The sequence below is a fragment of the Tachyglossus aculeatus genome, chromosome 16, assembly GCF_015852505.1.
Source record: "Tachyglossus aculeatus isolate mTacAcu1 chromosome 16, mTacAcu1.pri, whole genome shotgun sequence".
Taxonomy (NCBI): Eukaryota; Metazoa; Chordata; class Mammalia; order Monotremata; family Tachyglossidae; genus Tachyglossus; species Tachyglossus aculeatus.
Window position 1 is genome coordinate 40,971,385 of NC_052081.1, and position 23,812 is coordinate 40,995,196.

The 23,812-nt window shown below is 50.0% G+C and overlaps 1 protein-coding gene across 2 annotated transcripts in view; it reads left to right on the top strand.

The window, feature by feature from the left end:
- Nucleotides 1-1,678: 1,678 nt before the first annotated feature.
- Nucleotides 1,679-23,812, top strand: part of GRIK3 (glutamate ionotropic receptor kainate type subunit 3) — a 176,107-nt gene continuing 153,973 nt past the window's right edge. For both annotated transcript variants that reach the window (XM_038757791.1, XM_038757790.1), the window contains exon 1: nt 1,679-1,793. In XM_038757791.1, coding sequence (XP_038613719.1) covers nt 1,679-1,793 — 115 coding nt within the window. The remainder of the gene's footprint in view (nt 1,794-23,812) is intronic.

Sequence of the window (23,812 nt, forward strand, 5' to 3'; positions counted from 1 at the left end):
CCGAATTGAATCTTGTTTCCGAGTGATCAACAAGGTGGATGTTTAAGCCGTCTCTGCCCCTCGCCCCCCTAGAGGGGAGCCCCCTCGCAGGCTGCTGCCCCCCGTTATCCTCCTGGGAGAGGAGGGACCCCGGAGTGGAGGGAAAGGAAGATGTGGTGCCCACCTTGTAGGACGAGGAGTACCCCCACGCTTCACCACTTCCTCGCTCGGACCTTCAGCTCTAAGATCTGGGTTTCACCCCGCTTTGCACCCCGACTTTGCATCGCGCCCTGCCTGCACCCCCTCTTAGCCGTGCCCACCACCCTGCCCTCTCTCAGGGGGCCTCCTGGCAGAAGGGCTCCTTCATCATCATCATCATCATCATCAATCGTATTTATTGAGCGCTTACTGTGTGCAGAGCACTGTACTAAGCGCTTGGGAAGTACAAGTTGGCAACATATAGAGACAGTCCCTACACAACAATCAATCAATCAATCAATCAATCGTATTTATTGAGCGCTTACTATGTGCAGAGCACTGTACTAAGCGCTTGGGAAGTACAAGTTGGCAACATATAGAGACAGTCCCTACACAACAGTCGGCTCACAGTCTAAAAGGGGGAGACCCTTCACCCCTTCTCTCCCTTTGCCACCCCTCTCCTTGCTACCCCTCCGGACTGGTCCCCACCCCCAATCCGCGGGGCCCACCCAGCCTCAATCAATCAATCAATCAATCGTATTTATTGAGCGCTTACTATGTGCAGAGCACTGTACTAAGCGCTTGGGAAGTACAAATTGGCAACACATAGAGACAGTCCCTACCCAACAGTGGGCTCACAGTCTAAAAGGGGGAGACAGAGAACAAAACCAAACATACCAACAAAATAAAATAAATAGGATAGAAATGTACAAGTAAAATAAATAGAGTAATAAATATGTACAACCATGTATACATATATACAGGTGCTGTGGGGAAGGGAAGGAGGTAAGATGGGACCTCCCCGCGGCCGGTCCCTGTAACCACCCGGACGCTTAGTACAGTGCCAGGCACCCAGCTTAACAAATACCATGAGCCAGGGAGCGAGGGCTTCGCCCACCTTCGCGTTATAGGAAGAGGAGGGGGCTCTGTTGGCGCTGCCCCACCCTCACCTATCCAGAACACCCCCTCCCCCCCAAAAGAATCCAAAAGCCAAAGCAACAATAACAACAAAACCTGGGTTGTGGTCTCCGGGCGCTTGTGTGTGTTGTGTGTACGCGCTCTGGGAGGGTGGGCGAGATTGGGGGTGGGCGTGGGTGGGGGTGGAAGAGTGCAACTCCACTCCGGGGCTTTGTGCGAGCCGGCCGGGAGGAGGAGGAGGAGGAGGGGGAGGAGGAGGAGGGGACAGAGAGGCGCGTGCCACCCGGTGCCAGCGCCCGGTGCCAGCGCCCGGCCGCTCTTGCAGGTGGAGCCGGAGCGGGGCGAGTGGAGGGCGAGCAGGGCGAGGGGTCTCGGGGGTCCGGGGGGGGGCCCGAGCCGGACCCCACTCGGGTGGGCACCCCCCAGTAAGATGAGCAGAGCGCGGCGGGGCGCTGGGCACTGCCAGCCCCGCTCCGGACCGGGGCTCCTCCTCCGGGCGAGGGTGGGGGTGGTCGGGGGGCCGCGGGCCGGCCGGTAGAGCCCCCCGGCCGCGCCCCGGGGAGCCCGGCTTCGGTGCCCAACGATGCCCGGTCCTTGGCGGCGCCTCCGGACTCGGGTTTGGGAATACTGGGCCGCGCTCCTGGCTTGCGCCTCTTGGATCCAGGACTGCCAGGGGATGCCCCATGTTATCCGGATCGGTAAGGACGCGGCGGGCACAGGGGGGCGGGGGGCTTCGAGGCCGTCCCGCTCGGAAACCACCTTTGCCCGCTTTCATTCGGTCGTCTACTGTGCGCCAGAGCACTGGACTAAGCGCTTGAGGGTCCCAGGGGGCTGGGCGGGGGGCGAGGACAGCTCAAGTCCCCGACTCTTCTCTGTGCCCCCCGGAAAGGGGGCGGGGGCGGGGAGAGGACGCCCCCCTGGCCAGGGTTCACTGGCCACTGCCCTGGTCACCAGAGACCGCGGGCGGCGGGAGGGAGAGGAGAACTTGGGCGCCGGGGCTCTTCCCGCGGTATCCTCTTCCCCATCCCTCTCCCCTCAACGCCCCCTCCCCACCCCGGGGCAGCGGAAAGACTTTGAGGATGGGGTCACAGCCCCCCTCTCCCCTCAACACCCCCTCCCCACCTTGGGACAGCAGAAAGACTTTGAGGATGGGGTCACATCCCCCAATCCCCTCAACGCCCCCTCTCCACTTCGGAGCAGCAGAAAGACTTCGAGGATGGGGTCACAGTCCCCCTTTCCCTTCAACACCCCCTCCCCACCTTGGGACTGCAGAAAGACTTTGAGGATGGGGTACATCCCCCTGTCCCCTCAACGCCCGCTCTCCACTTCGGGGCAGCAGAAAGACTTTGAGGATGGGGTCACAGTCCCCCTTTCCCCTCAACGCTCCCTCTCCACTTCGGGGCAACAGAAAGACTTTGAGGATGGGGTCACAGTCCCCCTTTCCCCTCAACGCCCCCTCCCCACCTTGGGACAGCAGAAAGACTTTGAGGATGGGGTCACAGTCCCCCTTTCCCCTCAACGCCCCCTCCCCACCTTGGGGCAGCGGGAAGACTTTGAGGATGGGGTCACAGTCCCCCTCTCCCCTCAACGTCCCCTCTCCACTTCGGCGCAGCAGAAAGACTTTGAGGATGGGGTCACATCCCCCTAAATAATAATTATAATGGTATTTGTTAAGCCCTTACTGTGTGCCAAGCACTGTTCTAAGCACTGCAACAGTGGGACAGTGGAAAGACTTTGAGGATGGGGTCACGTCCCCCTAATGGTAATGATGGCATTGGTTAAGCGCTTACTATGTGCCAAGCACTGTTCTAAGCGCTGGAACAGCGGGGCAGTGGAAAGACTTTGAGGATGGGGTCACAGTCCCCTTCTCCCCTCAACGCCCCCTCTCCACTTCGGGGCGGCAGAAAGACTTTGAGGATGGGGTCACAGCCCCCTAAATAATAATAATAATGGTATTTGTTAAGCGCTTACTATGTGCCAAGCACTGTTCTAAGCACTGCAACAGTGGGACAGTGGAAAGACTTTGAGGATGGGGTCACGTCCCCCTAATAGTAATGATGGCATTTGTTAAGCGCTTACTATGTGCCAAGCACTGTTCTAGGCGCTGGAACAGCGGGGCAGTGGAAAGACTTTGAGGATGGGGTCGCGGCCCCCCTCTCCCTCCTAGGCGTTGGAGACGGGATTCGGGGAGAAGAGAAAGGATATCCCATGTCCCATAAAGTGGTCGTAAAAAGGGGAAGAACTGAGGCTGCCAGGGATGGATTCTCGGACCTTTTTCTGGAAGGGTTGACCTGGCCGGAGGGAAATGATGATAATGGTGATAATGGGTGGTTTCGCGACGGTGTGGTTTCGGGGAGGAGAGGGTGATTTTAATTGTTCAAATTCTGGAACCTCAGAGGCGTCACCGTGGCTGTCGGGACGGGGAGATACACCCCGTTCGTTGCTTCTGCTTCTGTTTGTTTTCAACCCAGCCAGCAACTCCAACCCAACTTTATTTTCTCAGCCCGTGACATATTGTTGGAGCGTCCGCTGTTTATATTTGTGTTGGTAACGAGGCGGGCTGGAGGGCTAAGGAAAGAGGGGAGGAGGGGCGGCCGAGCCGGTGCCCACCGTTAATCCGAGGTACCCAGGTGGGCACACCCCGTCTCAGATCCGGGTTGGGGAAGTTGGGGGCTTCGTATCAAGCGCCCATGAAAGGAAGCTTCCCCCACCTTGCAGGGACAGTGTAATTGTGGTGGAGATGGTCAGGGGGTGTTGTGTAAATCGGGTCCCACAACCGTGGCTGCAGGCCCAGAAGGGGGTTTCGAGCTGTCCAGCATCCCGGCCACAAATGTCCCCTTCCCTCCTTCATCCTGTCCCGTCCCGTCCCGTCCCGTCCTGCCCTGCCCTGCCCTGTCCTGCCCTGCCCTGGAGGGTCTCCCCGGCGGGGGAATCCGAGCCCCATCGTCATCCTGATGCTGTTCGGTGGTCCTCCTGGGGGGCAGCCCTGGGCTTCAAGGAATGGGGGGAGGAGGAAGTCCGATAGCCCCCACTGGCAACTCGCCTATCTCTAGGGAGGATTGTCTGTTTTCCCCTTCTAAACTGTGAGCCCGTTGATGCGTAGGGACCGTCTCGGTATGTTGCTGACTTGTACTTCCCAAGCGCTTAGTACAGTGCTCTGCACACAGTAAGCGCTCAATAAATACAATTGAATGAATGAATGAATGACAGAGGGAAGGAAGGCAGTGTCTCCCGGCCTGAGGGTGGGAGCAGGTCTGTTTCCCCTCGGGGTGTGGAAGAAGGGAGGGGGCTGAGCCCGATCTCATCCTCCGAATGTGCCTGGGCTGGCTGGCTTCAGTTCAAGGTCAAGTGGGAAAATGCGAGAGGGAAGGGGTTAAAGGTCACCCCCCAGGCCAGCCCCTTACTCGGGGCAAAGGGAAACAAGGCTTAGGGGCTGGCCAGCTCCAAATGAACACTTTGTGCCCCACAGCAGGGCTGCCTTTGGGGTGCTAGGGCTCCCCAACCTCTCCACCCCTTCTTCTGTCCTTTCCCTTCACTCTCCCAGACTCTCTACCACCTCCACTGGTGCGGAAAGCTTTTCCTTCCTACCCAAAGCTTCCCCAGCCCCAGAGATTGGTCCCGGGAGAGGAGGGGATGGAAGGGAAGGACAGGGATGGGGGGGCTGCTGTTTTTCAGCATTTCCCCAACCAGTAGGAAGAGGAAAATGTCCATGGAAGACAATGTCCCAGAAACCATCTTGGGCAAGTTAGACCCGATTGACCTCCCCTGCAAGCATCATTTCCCAGCAGAGGGGTGACAGCCCCCCAGCACGGTTGGGAGATCTGAATCAATCAGTCAATCCTTGGAGGCCTTTCTGGAGCTCTATCCCAGTTCATGTCAACAAGAGATCAGGCTGACCGTGAAAGTCAGGCAACATCATGGTGGGGAGGTGGGTTTGGGGGAAGAGGGATGGATCGAAGAAACAGACTTCTCTAAGCCACCCCACCATGAGCCGGCCCCAGGGTTGCTTCTGGCTATCCACCGGGAAGGGGAACACCACTTCCCTCCCCAGAGCCATTGGCCCCGGGGAAGCCTACGAGCTACGAAGGCCGAGCTCCAAACGACACGCTGGGAATTCTGAGTCGCTAGGCCGGCCCTGCCTCTCCCCTCTCAGGCTGAAGGGAAAACGGCTTAGGAGGCCATCATCCCATCATGCGGCGGGGGGGAGGGGGAGAGGGATGTACCCCATCAAGCAGGCTCTCCCGCACTGCTCCCCCGGCTTCACGTCTAGTATCATAATTAGATGATGGAGAAGCCAGCCACTTTTCTAATCTTCTCCCCATTAAGCACCAGGCTTCGTTATCATATGTCAGACGTGGCCGCTCGGATGCCTGGCAGCCTCTCAGGGTGCTATTTCCCACGCGAGGGTAGGAGCTGTGATGAGGCAAAAATGTTCTCGTCGAGGCTGGTGCCAAACTCCGAGTCAGCTTCCCTTCCCTAGGTCCTGAATCCTTTCCCCCAAGCAGCAGCTCCAGGTTCCTTGTACCTCACCCAGAGATGGGGTTTCAGGGGGAAGGCTAGAGACACTCAAACAATTCCAGGACCTTGGAGGAAATCCCCCCTCCTGCCCCCCCCCCCCCCCCCCCCCCCCAATTTTGGAACTGCGTAACAGACCTAACCTCCAAGTTTGCCTACTGGGGTTTGGGGATCGGGTTGGCATGGCACCAAGAGATGTCTGTCAACTGTTCCTCTCTGAGACCGCAGTGACTCCTCAAATGGCTTGCGTTTGGTTTTTATTTTTTAGCCCTTCTTTAGCCAAGAAGCACACCCTGGGAGGGGGATGGCGGGGGTACATTCTTTCAGACTTAGGAGACAAGGAGCCAGCTCTTTTCTAGTGTCCTGGATTCTGAATTATTTTAACCCCAATTTTTCCTTTACCTTCGGGCTTGCATTTTCTCCTACCCAGCCGACGGTGTGACGGATGGTTTAAAGAAACCATCTTAAGTAGATGGATTGCAGGGCTTTTTCATTTTGTAATTGTGTCTATCAGAGGAAGAGGTCAGGGCATTGATTGGTTGGGCGGTTTGCAAGTAACAAAGGACAGAGAGTGTGAGAGAAGGGAGGAAAAGAAAGCAGGAGAATAATTGGATGGGAGTCAGAGGGAAAAATGATCATTGATTATTTTATATAATTATGTGGGAGGCACATCCTGGGTGATAATCTGGTGGGGCTCGTGAAACTTTTTCCGAGTATGTTCTCTGGTCTTCTGCTCTGTCATTAGCCTTGGCCAGGGTGATGAGGAAACGCCGTTCAAAGTTAGATTTGCGTTTTGATGGCACCCGTCGAGAAATCAGCCAGAAGCTGTAGTGAGGCACCTGGTTGGGATCTGGGCCCAAGGGGACATAGTCCTGGTGAAATGCTTGTGGAGCCACGAAGCAAAAGGTCACCGGCAGCTGGACATCTCAGCTCTTCCATTTTCTTCCAACTCAACGGGCCTCCGGGTCGGAGTGGTTCTGTCCCGGCTCTGGTTGGAGTCTGGGACCAGTCTGGGGGTGGGTAGGGTGACCCAGCCGGCGGCGACTAGAACCCACTGGATGTCCCCAGTGGGTCACCTATAGCACCTGTGAGCCCTTGTACCTCAGGGCCTGGTGGACCCCAGTGGTCATCGTTGAGTTTGGGAACAGCTCAGGGTAAGACAATGAGGAATTTCTCCCTCTAACCCCTGTGAGGTGTTGAAACATCGCTTTGTAAGAGCAGACAGAAGCTGAATGAAGATCAATATGTTTTCCCCCGCCCCCTGGAAGTAAACAGCTTCACACAAGTGGCTTCCTGCCACCTGGGACACAGAGCTTGCGAACGCATCAACTGGAGGAATTTCTGCCTCCATCTTCCAGGCATGCTGCTCTGGGAGGGGCCACACACAACCTGCTCTTCCTTGGTTTCCTCACTGCTCCCGCTTCCCCCTACCTCCGTTGGTTTGAATAGAGCCCGAACGAGCAGGCTTTTTAAAAAATAAGGTCTCTTCTTTAAACATGCCTTCCGCAGGTGGATCAACTTATCCATCCCCCAGCTTCTGGCCAGCACAGACTTTTCCCCCGCCTAGAAAAAGAGATCTGTTCTTTTTTCTTGTTTAATTTTAGAATTTCCATTCATCCTTATGTTGTACATTCCTCCGGGACAGAGATTGGGTCTAATTAATTTCTTTAAAACTTGGCAAGTGCCCCGAGGCGTGTTCTGAACTGAGTGGACATTGAAGAAATGATTGATTGGACTGGTAAAGAAGTCCAGGAGAGCCTCCAGCTGTAGCCTTGCCCAGAGAAGCAGCGTGGTTCAGTGGAAAGAGCATGGGTTTTGGAGTCAGAGGTCATGGGTTCAAATCCCAGCTCTGCCAATTGTCAGCTGTGTGACTTTGGGCAAGTCATTCAACTTCTCTGTGCCTTGGTTACCTCATCTGCAAAATGGGGATTAAGACTGTGAGCCCCTCGTGGGACAACCTGATCACCTTGTTACCTCCCCAGTGCTTAGAACAGTGCATTGCACATAGTAAGTGCTTAATAAGTGCCATTATTATTATTACTATTATTATGGTCAACATTTTCAGGGAGCAGTCCTCTCCTGAGACCCGGGTGGGGCTGACAGGACTCCTGACTGAAACTCCTCTGTAATAGTAATAATAATAATGGTACTTAAGCACCCACTATGTGCCAAGCACTGTATTAAGTGCTAGAGTAGGTATAAGATAATCAGGTCCCACATGGGGCTCACACTAAATACAAGGGAGGATAAGTATCAAATCCCCACTTTGCAGATAATGGAACTGAGGACAGAGAAGTTATGTGACTTGCCCAGGTTCACACAGCGGGCATGTGGCAGAGCCGAGAAGCAGCATGGCCCAATGGAAAGAGCAAGGGCCTGGGAGTTGTAGGACATGGGTTCTAATCCCGGCTCTGCCACATGTCTGCTGTATGACTTTGGGCAAGCCACTTCCCTTCTCTGTGCCTCAGTTACCTCATCTGTAAAATGGGGATCAAGACTGTGAGCCCTGTGTGGGACGGGGACTATGTCCAACCTGATTACCTTGTATCTACCCCAACATAGTAAGTGCTTAACAAATACCACAATTATTATTATTATTGTTATTATTATTGACCCAGGGCCTCTGACTCCCAGGGTTATGCTCTTTCCACTAGGCCATACTGCTTCTGTGCCTTTTCTGGCCTCTCCTTGGGGTCCCCGACCTCTGTCCCTGCCAGGAAAGGGGGATTCCCCAGCTCCCAGATCCATTTGCCTGGAGGAAGGCTCCTGACCTGCTGCAGGCCAAAGCATCATTGGCCACGGCTCTGTTGGCCACAGCTCTGTCAGCCACAGGAGCCTCCCGGAGGTGGGGGAAGGGGTAAAGATTGGCTGGGAAGTGGGGGAGACAAGGACTAGTGGGAAACACAGAACTCAGCAGGCAGCTGCAAGGAATCGACATTAGAGGCTGCGGTTGTGGGGGTGTCCCTGACCCAGTGGAGTGGACAGTGAGCTGGCTTCTTACCCCGACCAGGCACGGTCCCATTTTCAGCCAAGCTGCCACCAAGCCTTCCCCTCCATCCTCAGAGCCCGCCAGTCACTCAGATTGCTTCATCTCTGGACCCGTCAGTATCAAAACCGAGAGCCGGTCATTGATGAAGAAAGCGGTGCCCATAGCGCTGCTCCGCTCCAGAGCCGTAGAAAATAACCGAGCCTTTTCTTTGGGCTCCCTATTCCTCCTGCATGGAGATGATATATTGCATTCGATCAGTCCCTCCATACGAGGGGAGGGGGTTCCCGAGCCAGAGACGGGGCCGAAGGCCCTGCAGGATGCTGGCCTGGGAACCCTGGGAATCTTTGGCTTGGATTCCTGGTCGCCTTTGGCTTGGATGCCTTTGACTCGGCTTCCCGGTGGCCCCCAGCTCCCAGTGCTTACCCTGCAGTGCCAGCAGAGGCCGGTATGCTTCACGTGCTGTTCCCAGTGCCTTTCCCAATCTAAACTTGGGAATTGGGAGAAGGGAAGGGGAGATGCGGTGTTTGGAGCGGCCTCATCCTTGACAGCTTTGAACCCTGCTCTCACGGGCCGTTTAGCAGGGCAAGAATCGCACCGCTGGCCTGGATTTCCCCCTCACCTAAAGATGCTGCACGAATGCCCCCACCCTTCCCCACCACCGCAAAGGAGAGCCGGCTCTTCCGCAAATCCTTTCCCTTCCATTATTCTTGATTATTTTGATTGGGTCTCGAGACTCCAATTATCCAGAGTATTTATCCCCGCCACCCACAAATGTGTAAGCCTTTAATTGCCAGTTATTTTCAGGAGCCCGGGTTGTGTGCACCCTAAAATAGATAATTCAGGCCATGATGTATTTTTAAGCCTTGGTTAAAAGACGGTGTCCGTGGGTGGACCCGTGCCTTTTATGCCACTTATAAAGTCGGATGGATGCATATGGGCAGTCTGGTTTTTAGCTGGCCTTGCCCTGCCTGGAAAATATATCAGGAGTTGGAGAGGAGAGGCTGGCAAAGGGGTATTGTTATTCTTGGCTAAAGTGGCGTGCTTTAGCCGTCTACATCAGGACCTAAACTCTGACCTGGTCATCCACGTGACATCTGCCTTTCCCTGAGTTTTGCTCCTCAGAACAAAAACCGGATGAAAATCCTATATACAAACCCTAGACTGTCAGCTCTTTGAGGGCAGAGATCATGTCTTCCAACTCTGTTGTACTGTACTCTCCCAAGAGCTTAATCCAGTGCTCTGAGCACAGTAAGCGATCAATAAATACCTTTATGGGTTGGTTGAATGAGTTCAGAGACCAGTGTAGATAACCTGAAATCACACACACACACACACACACACACACACACACACACACACACACGCACACGAGTAATTAAGACAAGGGTCACTTTGGGTCCTAGATTTAACTAAATATGTAATTTGCTGTTGGAGACTGGATTGGAGTTTTGACCATGAAGTCAGGAGTGAAGCTAGGCAGAGGAGGAAGACTTGTGGAGGGAGAGAATCTTTTAGTGGTTGTTTCTGTATCTCTTAGGAATCTTCCCCAGCAGCCGAGGTGATAAAGCACCATTTGGTTGCCTTTAGAGGGTTTTTTTTTCCTTTTTAACCAGTTCTTTGCCTCCCATGGAGGTGACACTGGAATAAAATGAAGACTGCAGTATTTTCATTTTTCTCCAGAATAAATTGCTACCCACCATTCATTATGTTATTATGGTATTTATTAAGTGAGGACTGTGTGCCAAGCACTGTATTAAATGCTAGGGTAGATAAAAGATAATCAGGTTGGACACAGTCCCAAATAGGGCTCACAGTCCACATGGGAGGATTTAATCCCCATTTTACAGATGAAGAATCCGAGACACGGAGAAGTGAAGTGACTTTCCCAAGGTCACACAGCAGACAAGTGGCAGAACTGGGATTAGAACTCAGGTCCTCTGACTCCCAGGTTCATGCTCTTTCCACTAAGCCATGCTGTTTCTTACCATGAGCAAATAGGCAAAAACCATTTCTAGGCCCTTTCAAGGATGAAATTTCTTGACTTTACTTGGTCAAAAGGGAGCCATATGGGAGAATTTTCCTCAAATTTGTAAATTTTACCCGAGGGTTAGTGTGGGGCCCACTGGGTGGACAGAACTGGACAGAACCTCAACCCCAAACTTCCTCTCATTCCCCCCGAACCCTGAAACTTCCAGTAACATCCTAGAACTGGATCTTGGGACTCCTTCAAGATAAAGTAGGGGAAAGTAACAGAGGACCCTATGATGAAGGAGTTTGGTGCATTCTAGGATGTGTAGTTTGGCGTAACCGACATTGGGTTCCACGTCCCAGAATTTACTGAAGTGTGTTCTGCCATAGTAAAGGTCACCTAGCTCTTGTTTACTTCAAAGGAGGCCCAAGTACTGGTCCACTATGGTCCCAAATTTGGTGAGGGTTGTCGGAGTGTGATCTTGCTTGGTCCTAACTGAGCCAAAAGGGAGAATTTTCCTCAAATTTGTAAATTTGTAAATTTTAAAAATTTTAAATTTAAAAAATTTAAAAAAATTTAAATTTGTAACTTTGTAAATCACCTTTGGGGGGCTGGGTTTATTTGTTTTTCGATTGGCTAGATCCATTCCCTGGGCAGACTGAGGCAAGGGCCTGAGGGCCAGGCACTGCTGTGGTCTGTGAACAGCTCAAACAGGGCCGGGTTGGGATCGGCTCAGTAACGATGTCATGGATCCATGTCGTGGGTTCTAATCCCGGCTCTGCCGCTTGTCAGCTGTGTGACTTTGGGCAAGTCACTTCACTTCTCTGGGCCTCAGTGACCTCATCTGTAAAATGGGGATGAAGACTTTGAGCCCCATGTGGGACAACCTGCTTCCCTTGTATCTACCCCAGCGCTTAGAACAGTGCTTGGCACCTAGTAAGCACTTAACAAATACCATTATTATTATTAGTATTATGTCTAGGAGGAGGTTTCCTGGGCCCTTGAGGGTGTGCCACCTTAGTGCTGTGTGACCTTGGGCAAGTCACTTAAGTTCCCTGTGTGGGGATTAAATATTTGTTTTCCCACCTACTTAGACTGTGAGTCCCATGAGGGACAGGGACTGTGTCCAATGTAATTATCTTGTACCTACCCCAGTGCTTAGAATAGTGTTTGACTCATAGTAAGTGCTTAACAAATACTATTAAGAATATTATGATGATGATGAAGAAAAATACTGAGGGCAAGAAAGAGAAAAGTCCTGATGAGAGAGGGGAAAAAGGAAAGGTAAGAGTGTTGTGAGAGAGACTCTTGGGGTCTGGAATGGCAGAGAGAATTCATGTCTCCATTGTTAACAGATTCTGATGATGAGGATGATGGCATTTGTTAAGTGCTTACTATGTGCAAAGCACTGTTCTAAGCACTGGGGAGGATACAAGGTGATCAGATTGTCCCACATGGGGCTCACAGTCTTCATCCCCATTTTACAGATGAGGGAACTGAGTCAGAGAAGTGAAGTGACTTGCCCAAAGTCACACAGCTGACAATTGGTGGAGCCGGAATTTGAACCCATGACCTCTGACTCCCAAGCCCGGGCTCTTTCCATTGAGCCATGCTACTTCTTTGGAGCAGGAGTGTGCCCCAGTCTGTGGGAGATCTTTGAGTCTATATTCTTGTTTTGGTCAGGGAATGTCACTGTTGATTGTTGCATTGTACTTTCTCAAGTGCTTAGTACAGTGCTCTGCAAACAGTAAGGGCTAAAAAATCTGATTGAATGACTGATGGAGCAGTTTCTTATCCTGGGGAGACAATTTAGTCTGTCTTGTTAACAGGTTCTGGAATGGTGGAGAGGTTTCTGATCCCTGGGAGATGATTGAGTCTGCATTGTGTTTTGTTTCTGATGACATTTGCTAAGCACTTACTATGTTCCAGGCACTGTACTAAGCTCTGGGGTAGATACGAGATAATCAGGTTGGACACAGTCCACATGTCCCACATAGGGCTCACAGCCTTAACCCCCATTTTACAGGTGAGGAAACTAAGCCACGGAGAAGTGAAGTGACTTGCCCAAGGTCACACAGCAAACAGGTGGCAGGGTCGGAATTAGAACCCAGGTCCTTCTGACACCCAAGCCCGTACTCTATCCACTAGGCCATGCTGCTTCTCACAGGTTGTTAACAGGTTCTGGAGAAGTGGAGATTGCTCCTGTCCATGGGAGACAATTGAGCCTATATTATTAATGGGTTCTGGATGGGTGGAGAGATTTCCAATCCTTGGAAGACCATTAGTCCGTTATTGTTAATAGGTTATGGGGTGTGTGAAGATGTTTCTGATCCTTGGAAAATGATTGTGTCTACATTGTTAACAGATTCTGAAGTGGTGGAGAGGGCTCCAGTTCTTGGGAGACAATTGATCCTGTATTATTAATGGGTTCTGGAATGGTGGAGAGATTTCCAATCCTTGGGAGACAATTAGTCCATGTTGTTAATAGTTTCTGGAGGTGGAGAGGTTTCCGATCCTTGGGAGACAATTAGCCCATACTGTTAATAGGCTCTGGAGTGGTGGAGAGCTTTCCGATCATGAGGAGAGGATTGTGTGTGCATCGTTAATGGATACATGCTGCTTTTGGAGCAGGGAAGGCAGGTAGGTGGGTGGGGGCCCAGAGCTGGGTGGTTTAAGACTCCTTCAGAGCAACCACCAACCTGCATTTTAAATCAGGAAGTGGAGTTTGAAATTCCGGGAGGAATAGCCCAGTCAGAAGGCCAAAGCAGGAGTCAGGATTCCTGAGATCCTCTCCTGCCTGCCCCTGGCTGAGAGTGGTGCCTCTACCCACCTTCCACCCCTACCAACCCTCCAACCTCCTTGGGCAAAATGGGCACTTCTTCAGGCCGAAGCAACCAGAGGCAGGAAGGGACTGGAAGTGAGGCCCATCATCTTTGCCCCTGCCCACAGGGAGCCCCCTCCACTCCTCACCCAACTGCTGGGGGTCTGAAAGTCTCCAGAAGAGGAAATTGTTTCCCATCTCCTGAGAGACACGAACTTCCTGGTGGAGGAAATTTACCAGAAGGGAATGGGGAAGGTGCGGGGGAGGGAACTCAGCCTCCCTCTGCCCCCTCCCCATCACCCACCCCGAGCCTGTCAGACACGGTTATGTTGTTGTTTGACACGTGTACAGGGCACGTAGGCTTGGGAGGTGAACTCAAACAATTTTAATAATAATAATAATGATAATTGTGGTCTTTGTTAAGAGCTTACTATATGTCAGGCACTTTACTAAGTGCTGGAGTGGATACAAGTAAATCGGGTTGGACACAGTCCCTGTCCCACATAAGGCTCACAGTCTCAATACACATTTTATAGATGAGGTAACTGAGGCACAGAGAAGAAAAGTGATTTGCCTGAGGTCACACACCAGACAGGTGGCAGAGCTGGGATTGGAACCCATGACCTTATAGACTGTTGGGCAGAGTGGGCTCCCCAGTGGAGTCCCAGGAGGCTGCTGTCAGTCTCAGTGGTGGCCACTTACCTCAGACCCTTGGTGATGATGATGATGATGATGATGATGGTGGCAATATTTATTAAGAGCATACTATGTGCCAGGCACTGTACTAGGCACTGGGACTGATACAAGCAAATTGGATTGGACACAGTCCCTGTCCCACATGGGGATCACAGTCTTAGTCATCATTTTGCTGATGAGGTAACTGGGGACACAGAGAAGTGAAGTGATTTGCCTAAGGTCATAGAGCAGACACATGGATCAAGCAGTGTGGCTCAGTGGAAAGAGCATGGGCTTTGGAGTCAGAGGTCATGGGTTCAAATCCCAGCTCTGCCAATTGTCAGCTGTGTGACTTTGGGCAAGTCACTTAACTTCTCTGTACCTCAGTTACCTCATCTGTAAAATGGGGATTAAGACTGTGAGCCCCACGTGGGACAACCTCATCACCTTGTAACCTCCCCAGCGCTTAGAACAGTGCTTTGCACATAGTAAGTGCTTAATAAATGCCATCATCATTATTATTATTATTATGGCAAAGCCAGGATTAGAACTCAGGTCCTTCTGACTCCCAGATCTGAGTTCCATCCTTTTAGGCCTTGATGCTCCCTGCTGCACTCTGCCCCTATCACTGCTCCCTCACTGATCAGGAGAAATGGAGGGTGTAAATTTGCTGTGTGGATAAGCAGCTTTGTTCATCTGGGTTAGCCGTCCCACTGCTGCAAATTCTCCTAAAAACTCCCCACCTCCTCCAAGAAGCCTTCTCTGATTGATTCCCAACACCTCAGGCTGAGTCAATGCAACAGCCCTTCCCCATCCCCCCCACCATTAACCCTTATGAATCTACAGCCATTTTCAGCACTTTATGTCCGTTTGTCCATTCAACTGTAATTCAACAGTTTCAGCGATTTCATCCCAACATATTTGTGCCACTTCCTGTTATCTCCCACCCTCCATAATTTTGGTCTGTCTGCCTGGATTCCCCCACGAGATTGAAAAGTCTGTGAGGCCAGGGAACATGTGTGTGGCTTCTGGGCTCCCATGAGCCTACACAGTAGAGTGCTCTTCACTCAGCAGGAACTCAGGAAATATCATTAATTGATTGAGGTACAGGAATGATTGGTATTTGAACCCCAAGAGGCCAAGGCCCTGACTTCCTGGGCCAGCTGCTCTGCCCGCTGGGCCTCTCTTCCACTGGCCAACTGAACAGAGAGAAAGGGTGGGTGGGTAGGGGGAGAGAGGCAGAGCTGGGTTATGTCTAAGCCGTCGAGTCCGGGGTCCTGGACACCTTTTCTCAAACAAGCCCGCCGGGGTCAGGCAGGAAAGTGACAGGACTGTATTACATGGGCAGTGTGGCAGCTACAGATGGCTCTTCTTACAGGCAAACATGTTCTGAGGGAAGAGAGGCTGTCGCCAGCTCCGCTCATTTTCTCCCCAATTCAATAGAGGTGACAGGCGTCTATTTTACTTGTCTCGTAGCATGGAGTCAGTAAATAAAATATGGGTGAGCCCACAGGTTTGGTTGAGTTACAGCAGGTCTGTTGGTCTAGCGAGAGCAAAGACCCTGTGAACTTTGGGGAGATGAATCACCATGCACGGACTCCCTTCAGCCTCAACGCCCCCCTGCAACAACCCGGGAGGCAGGGAAAGGAGGTGAGGGAACCGAGGTCCAGAGAGGTTAAGCGACTTGCCCATGGTCACACAGCATTTGAGGAGCGGAGGCCGCTTCTCCCGCCCTGGGTACTTCTGCTCTGTAACCGAGTCTCCTGACAGTGACCCTGTGATCCAGCGTTTGGAACAGGGCTTGGCACATAGTAAGTGCTTAACAAATGCCATCATCATCATTATTATTATTATATCCTATCATGTCTTCCCTCTCCAAAGAACACATGTGGGCTTCTGTGGTCTTTCAGATCCCCACATAGTCATCCCCACAACCCCCAATCCCATGTGGGTAGATTATTACTCTTCAACTGCACAAACACCCCCTTCCAGACCTTTTCTCTCCCCTGTCTCCACCCTAGAATTGATCTCGCTCCACCCAAGTGACTTGCCGAAGATCACACAGCAGACAAGGGGCGGAGCTGGGATTAGAACCTAGGTCCTTTAACTCCCAGGCCCATGCTCCATATGCTTAGTACAGTGCTTGACAGTAGTATGACCTTAACAAATGCCATTCATATTTGCACTAGACCACACTACTTCTCTAGGTTTCCATTTTCTATTTAGAGAAGCAGCTTGGCTCTGTGGAAAGAGCCCAGACTTGGGAGTCAGAGGTCATGGGTTCTAATCCTTGCTCTGCCACTTGTCAGCTGTGTGGCTTTGGGCAAGTCACTTCACTTCTCTGTGCCTCAGTTACCTCATCTGTAAAATGGGGATTAAAAAGTGTGAGTCCCATGCAGGACAACCTGATTACTCTATCCCCCCAGCTCTTAGAACAGTGCTTTGTACATAGTAAGCACTTAACAAATGCCATCATCATCATCAGTACAGGAGATACCACAGTTGCCTCTGGCCACCCCTTCTTCATCTCCCCTTCACTTCTTCAACCCCTCCCCACTTTGGGACGTTTTGAGTCTAACCCAAATCCCTCTCACTACACCTTAAGGCCCCTTTCTTCTTCTTCTGACCTGTGCGGAGATGGAGGACATCTGCTCCCTGTGTCCCAGGGAGGTGACTCTGACTCATTTCTGGGAGGAACATCGAGATATAAAGCTAGAGAGAGCAGGCGGGTTTTTTATTCTCTGAACCCAGAGAAGAAGCTCTCTAATGATTAAACTTCGATGGTTACACTAGCCCTTGCCCAGCTCAGACAGATTTATAATATTTGCTTTTCAGTTTTAAAACACTGGGTTCTTCACGGAGACAATGATTTATTGAATAATCAATTTCTTTATCTACCTAATACTTTGAAACGATCCATCAGTGCCAGACAGTCAATCTCCCTGGAGGCTTTAAGAGTGGTGGCTTCCTGTCCTGTTCTCGCGATGTATTTCATTAGGTGGAATTGAAGTTTCCATGTTCCTTCTGCCCAGAGTCAGTTTGTGATGTCAAATGATGACACCTCAAATCCCTCCCTTACCTCTTCTCTGGGCACTCAGTCCCCTCGCCCACCTCCCCTCTTATTGATCCTCATCGCAGTTCTGCTTGGTAGGATAAGAGCAAAAATCATTTATCCTCATCTGCCTCCATGGTAATAATAATAATAATAATAATTTTGGTATTTGTTAAGTGCTTACTATGTGCCAAGCACTGTTCTAAGTGCTCGGGGGGGATACAAGGTGATCAGGTTGTCCCACAAGGGGCTCACAGTCTTAACCCCCATTTTCCAGATGAGTGAACTGAGGCCCAGAGAAGTGAAGTGACTTGTCCAAAGTCACCCAGCTGACAAGTGGTGGAGCTGGAATTCGAACCCATGACCTCTGACTCCCAAGCCTGTGCTCTTTCCACTGAGCTACACTGCTTCTGAGCACCTACTGTGCGTGGAGCACTGTAAAAAGCCTAGTGGATGGAACATACGCCTGGAAGCCAGAGGGTCCTGGTTTCTAGTACTGGCTCTGCCACTTGTCTGCAGTGTGACCTTGGGCATGTCACTTCACTTCTCTGTGCCTCAGTCACTTCATCTGTAGAATGGGGATTGGGACTGTGAGCCCCATGTGGACATGGACTGTTTCCAACCTGATTGGCTTGCATCTACCTCAGAGCTTAGTGCAGTGCCTTGGGAGAGTAATAATAATAATAACTACAATAATGATTGTGATTGTGTTATTTGTTAAGCACTGTAGAAGCAGCATGACTTTGTGGAATGACCTTACCTGCTTACTTGTTTTGATGTCTGTCTCCCCCTTCTAGACTTTGAGCCCATTGTTGGGCAGGAATTGTCTATTTGTTGCTGAACTGTACTTTCCAAGTGCTTAGTACAGTACTCTGCACACAGTAAGCGCTCAGTAAATACGATTGAATGAAAGAAGGAATGAACGAAAGAGTACAGGCCTGGAAGTCAGAATACCTGAGTTCTAATCTCGTCTCTGCCAGTTGTTTGCTGTGTGACCTTGGTCAAATCACTTCCCTTCTTTGTGCCTCAGTTTCCTCCTTTGTAAAATGGAGATTGAACAGTGAGCCCAGTGTGGGACAGGGACTGTGTCCAACCTGATAAACTCGTATCTGCCCCAGAGCCTAGAACAGTGCTTGTCAAACAGGAAGCAAAAAAAGTGCTCACTATGTGTCAAGCACTGAACTAAGCACTGAGGTACTTGCAAGATAAGAAGGTAACATGGGGCTCATAGGCTAAGTACAACAGAAGCCCTCTGGAAGCTGACAATGGAGTGGTCAGACCATCTGAAATAAATGGTTGGAAGCAGCCTGGCCTAGTGAAAAGTATACAGGAATGAGAGGCAGCCACGAAATGTTTTGGGGCCTCAGTTTCCACATCTTGAAAATGGGGATAAAATGCCTGCTCTCCCTGTTTCCAGACTGGTAGCCCCTTGGGGGACAGAGACCCTTCCTGATCTTATCATCTCGAATCCTTTCTGATCTTTCTGATCTCCCATCCTTCTGTCTCTCCCCGCTTCAGTCTATACTTCACTCTGCTGCCTGGATTATTTTTGTACAGAAACGCTCTGGGCATGTCACTCCCTTCCTTAAAAATTTCCAGTGGTTGCCTTTCAAACATGGAATGAAGCAAAAACTCTTCACTCTCAGCTTCAAAGCTGTCCATCACCTCGCCACCTGCTACCTCACCTCCCTTCTCTCCTTCTACAGCCCAGCCCTCACCCTCCTCAGCCACTGCTAACCTCCTCACTGTGCCTCATTCTCGCCTGTCCCGCCATCGACCCCTGGCCACAGTTTAGTACAGTGCTTTGCACACAGTAAGGGCTCAATAAATACAATTGAATGAATGAATCCTACCTCTGGCCTGGAATGCCCTCCCCCCACACATCCGCCAAACTAGCTCTCTTCCTCCCTTCAAAGCCCTACTTAGTGCTCACCTCCTCCAATAGGCCTTCCCAGACTGAGCCCCCCCTTTTCCTCTTCTCCTCCTCTCCCCATCACCCCCACACCCTCCCTCTGCCCTACCCCCTTCCCTTCCCCACAGAACTTGTGTATATTTGTACATATTTATTACTCTATTTATTTTATTAATCATGTGTATATAGCTATAATTCTATTTATTCTGATGGTATTGACACCTATCTACTTGTTTTGTTTTATTGTCTGTCTCTCACTTCTAGACTGTGAGCTCATTGTTGAGTAGGGGCCATCTATATATGTTGCCGAGTTGTACTTCCTAAACGCTTAGTACAGTACTATGCACACAGTAAGGGCTCAATAAATGCTATTGAATGAATGAATGAATCTCCCCAAGCACTTTGTGCATAATAAGCACTTAGTAATTACTATTTGTATCGCTCAATTAATCAATCAATGGTTTTTATTGAGTGCTTTCTATGTGCAGAGAACTGTACTAAGCACTTAAGGAAGTTCAATACTCTAACACTGGCAGATGCAATCCCTGCTCACAAGGAGCTTCGAGTCTACAGGAGGAGCTTATTATTAAATAATGGGAGAATTGGAAGACTGTCTGGTTGGAAATGCTTTCCTTAGTCCTCACATTCTCCACATTATAAAGGAAACAGCTGAATAGTGGTGGTAGCACTATTGATCCATAAATTATTGTGATGAAAACTCAATAGTTCATACCCTCTGCATTTGTTCTCATATAAAAGAAAGAACAAATGAAACCTTCATAATAGCAGCTAACTTCTCATAAATCAAAAAGGACTCGGGAAAAATGCACCTGGATTTTCAGTGCCTGTTCCTTTCTTTCTGAACTTCTCTCCGCAAGTAGCTGCTCTGTTCATGTGGATAAGCGCTTAGTACAGTGCTCTGCACACAGTAAGCTCTCATTAAATATGATTGAATGAATGAATTAGAGAGGTTTAAAACCAGAAGAGGTTTCTGTTTGGGGCAGTTTGGGAGAAGTTTTTCTGGAAGCAGGGACCTCTGGAAGACCCTGCTAGTCTGAGCAGTCTGAATTGTGAAGTGACAACAGTCAATCCATCAGATGAATGGTAATGTTCAGTAAATGCTTACAGCGGGCAGAGCATTGGGAGAAGTGCTCGGGAGAAAATAAATGGACAGTGATTCCTTGTGAGTTCTCCATCAGAAGGTGAGGGGTGGAGGGGAGGGCAGAGATCTTTTAAGGGACAGAAACCACATCTAATTTCCTCCTGTGTATTCTCTCCCAGGGCTCAGTAGTGGCCTAGTGGATAGAGCAGGGACCTGAGAGTCAGAAGGGCCTGGGTTCTAATCCTGTTTCTGCCACTTGTCTGCTGTGTGACCTTGGGCAGGTTACTTCACTTCTCTGGGCCTCAGTTACCTCATCTGGAAAACAGGGATTAAAATAAAAATGATGGTATTTGTTAAGTGCTTACTATGTGCCAAGCACTGTTCTAAGCACTGGGGCAGGGGGGGAAATACAAGGTGATTAGGTTTCCCCACATGAGGCTCACAGTCTTAATCCCCATTTTGCCAATGAGAGAACTGAGGCACAGAGAAGCGAAGTAACTTGCCCAAAGTCACACAGCTGACAAGCAGCGGAGCCGGGATTAGAACCCACAACCTCTGATTCCCAAGCCCGGGCTGTTACCACTGAGCGATGCTGCTTCTGTGAGCCCTATGTGGGACAGGGACTGTGTCCAACCCAATTATCTGTATCTACCCCCTGTACTTAGTGCAGTGCCTGGCACATAGTAAGCACTTAACAAATACCACAATTAGTATTATTAGTATTAGAAGCAGCATGGCTCAGTGGAAAGGGCACGGGCTTTGGAGTCAGAGGTCATGGGTTTAAATCCCGGCTCCGCCACTTGTCAGCTGTATGACTTTGGGCAAGTCACTTAACTTCTCTGGGCCTCAGTTAACTCATCTGTAAAATGGGGATTAAGACTGTGAGCCCCACATGGGACAACCTGATCACCTTGTAACCTAAACAGCGCTTAGAACAGTGCTTTGCACATAGTAAGAGCTTAATAAATGCCATTATTATTACTATTATTAGTGTGCTATGATCACAGTACATGCCTATTAAATACTATTACATGGCATAGCGGACAGAGCACTGTCCTGGGAGTCAGAAGGTCATGGGTTCTAATCATGACTCAGACACTCTGTCTGCTGAGCAGCCTGACACAAGTCACTTCACTTCTCTGTGCCTCAGTTTCCTCATCTGTACAATGGGGATTAAGACTGTGAGCTCCAACAGGGACAGGGACTGAATTCAACCCTATATCCTTGTATTCACCCCACAGCTAAGTATAGTGCCTGGCAAACAGTAAGCACTTGACAAATACCACAGTTATTATTACTGCCATTATTCATACCTACAAGAACGAATAGGCGAAAGTCAATAATTCAGAAATGACAGCAGAAAAGCAACAATGCGTCCCTGTGAGGCAGAAACAGTGCTTGAGTTCCTCACTGCCCGAGGCAGAAGTGTCCTGGATCTAATCCAGGTTACAAGGTTACAAGGTGATCAGGTTGTCCCACGTGGGGCTCACAGCCTTCATCCCCATTTTCCAGATGAGGTAACTGAGGCCCAGAGAAGTTAAGTGACTTGCCCAAAGTCACACAGCAGACCATTGGTGGAGCCGGAATTTGAACCCATGACCTCTGACTCCAAAGCCCGTGCTCTTTCCACTGAGCCATGCTCCTTCTCCAACAGGAGAAGGAGTCCAACAGTCTAAACAGGAAGGGAAGCATTATGGCTTAGTGGGTACAGCATGGACCTGGGAGCCAGAAGGACCTGAGTTCTAATCGTGACTCTGCCTCTCATCTGCTGTGTGACCTTGAGTAAGTCACTTCACTTCTCTGGGCTTCGGTTACCTCATTTGTAAAATGGGGATAGGACAATGAACCCCATGAGGGATGTGGGCTGTGTCCAAACTGATTAGCTTGAATCATCATCATCATCAATCGTATTTATTGAGTGCTTACTGTGTGCAGAGCACTGTTCTAAGCACTTGGGAAGTACAAGTTGGCAACATATAGAGACAGTCCCTACCCAACCGTGGGCTCACAGTCTTGAATCTACCCCAGTTCTTAGTACAGTGCCTAACAAGTGCTTAACAAGTACACCCCCTACCCCCGTTCTTAGTACAGTGCCTTGTACATAGTAAGTGCTTAACAAATACCCCCCACCCCCCCAAGACGAAGAGGGGAGCCAGTGTCACATGCTGCTCAGATCTGAAGAGTCAAAGTAACTTTTCAGATTCAGAATTACCACTCCAAATAAGAGATCATCCAACAGCACCGTCCGTGTATCTTCTCAAGGTGTGGCTTAAGAAGCCGAAGGTACTCACCTTCCAGAGAAGCAGCATGGCCTAGTGGAAAGAGCCCGGGCCTGAGAGTAAGAGGACCTGGGTTCTAATCCCAGCTCTGTCACTTGTCTGCTCTGTGACCTTGAGCAAATCACTTAACTTCTCTTTGCCTGTTACCCCATCTGTGAAATGGAGATTTAGACTGTGAGCGCCAGGTGGGAACTGTGTGCAACCTGATTATCTTATATCTACCTCATTGCTCAATACAGTGCCTGACACATAGTGGTCCATTAAAAAAGGAGTTTAAACCCCCAAATCCACGAAGTCTCCATTTCTCTCTGTGGCGTCCTCTCTGCCCTTTCTCTCAACGACTCTTTGATGAGCCCAAGGATTTATGTGCGACTGAAGAACTTTCAGAAAATGTGTTAAAATATTCCCAAATATTTGCTTCATTTCCTAGCGTTAATGTGATATTAGTTATTTCCATATCTAGCAGGAGAACAAGAACTCTTCTCCTCATCTTTTGCTCTCTGCTTTACATTTGGAACAGAGGCAGCCGGGACAGTGTACTTTTCTCCCAATTACAGAGATAGCAGCAGCTCCCTGCTAAAACCATAACCCATCCCTATTTGCATATCATTATCCATAATACCCCGCATTATGAATTCACATTTAATTTTAGTACTTTTTGGAGGCAACTCTAACCTAATTAAAATCTCTTTCTCCCAGTGTCTGACATTTTCTCTAGCTTGGTAAAATGTGATCCACACAAATGAACCACCAAAAAGGAAAAAAAAATCTTTGTCCCCTGACAGCCGTGTCACTCCAGTTGGTGTGAATCTCCCTTTAACTTTAGTTTTGGCTCAACTCCCATCATCTGCAAGCCCTAACCCAGAATTTCTCAGAGCTCCAGCTCTGGGCAAACACCGGTATTGTGGAGAGTAGAGTTAATTATCAATCAGTCAATCAATCAATGCTAATTATTGAGCACTTTTTGGCTTTAAAGCAGTCACCTTGCCCCTTCCTATGTCACTTCACTCTGGCCAGCTTCAACTATGCACACTTTGTTCTTATAGTGCCAACTTCCTCACTGCACCTCAATCTCATCTATCTCGCTGCCAGGTTCTCGCTCATGTCCTGCCTCTAGCTTGATGATGATGATGGTATTTGGAAAGTCAACCCTCTTCATAACCGACAGACAATCACTCTCCTAACCCTCAAACCTTATTGAAGGCACATCTCCAAGAGGTCATCCTGGACTGAGCCCCCATTTCCTCTTCTCCCACTCCCTTCTCTGTCACCCTTGCAATTTATTCACCCTTTCCTCAGCCCCACAGCACTTATGTACATATCTGTAATTTATTCATTTATACTGATGTCTTATTTACCCCTCCCTCAGCCCTATGACACTTAGGTATTTATCTGTAATTTAT